This window comes from Miscanthus floridulus, chromosome 3 (genome assembly GCF_019320115.1).
Source record: "Miscanthus floridulus cultivar M001 chromosome 3, ASM1932011v1, whole genome shotgun sequence".
NCBI classification, from domain to species: domain Eukaryota; kingdom Viridiplantae; phylum Streptophyta; class Magnoliopsida; order Poales; family Poaceae; genus Miscanthus; species Miscanthus floridulus.
This window is the reverse complement of record NC_089582.1, coordinates 34275461-34277323: the sequence shown is the minus strand read 5'-3', so window position 1 is coordinate 34277323 and position 1863 is coordinate 34275461. Positions and strand designations below refer to the sequence as shown.

The 1863-nt window shown below is 49.7% G+C and overlaps 1 protein-coding gene across 1 annotated transcript; it reads left to right on the top strand.

Moving 5' to 3' along the window:
* Nucleotides 1-250: 250 nt before the first annotated feature.
* LOC136543501 (tropomyosin-like) lies at nucleotides 251-1101 on the top strand. Its single transcript, XM_066535929.1, has 3 exons — nucleotides 251-518; nucleotides 592-696; nucleotides 767-1101. Exons 1-3 carry the CDS (start codon nucleotides 251-253, stop codon nucleotides 1099-1101), a joined length of 708 nt encoding a protein of 235 aa, XP_066392026.1.
* Nucleotides 1102-1863: the final 762 nt, after the last annotated feature.

The window sequence follows — 1863 nt, the reverse complement described above, 5'->3', positions numbered from 1 at the left end:
AGCCTCGAACCCAATCTGTTCGGATCCTTCGCAAGCGCGGTGACGAAGTGGTAGTTGTCGAGGAAGAGGACACCACTAGAGAAATGAGGAGGCTGAAATCTGCCCTCGGCAGAGTAGTAAAACAAATCGAGGTTGATACTGAATCCCAAAAATTCTTCGTTGTCATTATTTATTTCCTTCTGTCATTATCATTGTGCATTTCTAGGGGATAACTCGAACTGCCGAGCACCGTTACCAGTTGATTAAGAGGATGGAGCCCCTCGCCGAGGAGAACAAAAAACTCAAGGAGGCGATGAACCTTTCGGAGAAGAATATTCAAAGGGCCCAGCGCGAGCGAGACCTTGCCGAGTCCAACGCGCGGGACCTAGAATACCAGAAGGGGGTCCTGTCTGTACAACTGGCGACTGTGAAAGAACAACTTCAAAGCAAGTCCGAGCAGCTGATCACTGTCTCTACACAACTTAAAGATGCTTCCAAGCAACTGGAAAAGCTGCAAAAAGTCTCTGAGGAGAAGAGAGGTACGTTCGATCCATAAAAATGCCGCACATAGTTGGATTCAATTACTTTTGTTGATGAATGATGTACTTGTAGAACAAGACGCGGAGCTCGGGCAACTGTGCCAGTCCCTAGAGCAACTCCGGGAGGAGAAAGCGAAGGAAACAAAGCGAGCGAACAAACGTACTGAGGAACTGGACGGTGAGTACCCCGTGGTCGGGTTTTTTGCTGAGGCTAATGTCTTCCCTGATGGATCTCGAAATGCATGCAGACTACCATCGGAGGGTCAAGGCACAATTCGATGTCTTAGAGCAAGACGCCCGTACCCAGAGGAACAAATTTGACGCCGTAGTTGCCAGAATCAAACCAGTGCTTGACTGCGTCGACCCAGAAACAGCACCCCTATTTGACGGTAGCAGGCAAGGGTCAGATACCATCATCCAGAGGTGCAAGGCAGCGTGGGAGAATTTCAAGATCTTCAACCGCGACGCCATTATGACCATTGCTACTCATGTCCTTATGGTTGCTCGGTCCCACTACCCAACCATCGACGTTCAATCGATAGGGGGCGGTTTCGCCGAAGGACTGAGCGATGCGAAGACCTAGAAGCTAGAGGATGAGGTGGAAGACGCAGCCAAGAAACTGGCCAGCGACATAGATCTGTTTGGTGAGACGGATGGCAGTGACATAGCCCAATGATCTGCCTGGCTGACATCATCTGTAATTTCTACGCAATGCAATTAGAATGCGCAAAAGCGCAAGAACACTTATATATACGATAAATGTTATAAATTGCATGTGTATGCAGTTAGATTGTATTTCGGCGAGAAAATCTTCGTAATTAGACCATAAAATATTTATACAGAGTATAAGTAGAGTCCGAGCAGCTAGTTTTGCTAATAACCCCCATGGCCTCAGCTAGCCCATAGTACATGACGTCGAGCGCGGAGCCCGAGCACGTGTAGGGGGAATAGGCGTGACCAAGGAACCGCAGCCGACCACCCATAACACAGAGCACGGAGCCCGTTGCACTTGTAGGGAGAGATCAGAAACTAGGCCTTCTCCATAGAGAAAAGAGCGAAACGTATGCTGCTCGGCAGTTGTCGAAATGACTGTAGATGACAGAAACGGCGACCGAGCAATAAATTCTTCTCTGAGCTCTCGGCCTCGGATAGCCCATAATCTATAACGTCGAGCGCAGAGCCCGTGCACGTGAAGGAAAAACGGGCATGACCAAGGAACCACAGCCGACCACGCAGAGCGCGGAGCCCGTGGCACGTGTCGGGAGAAATCGGAGGCTGGGTCTTCTCCGAAGCGAACAGAAAAGAAAGTAGGCTGCTCGCTGATCGGCGAAATATCTTTAAAGGT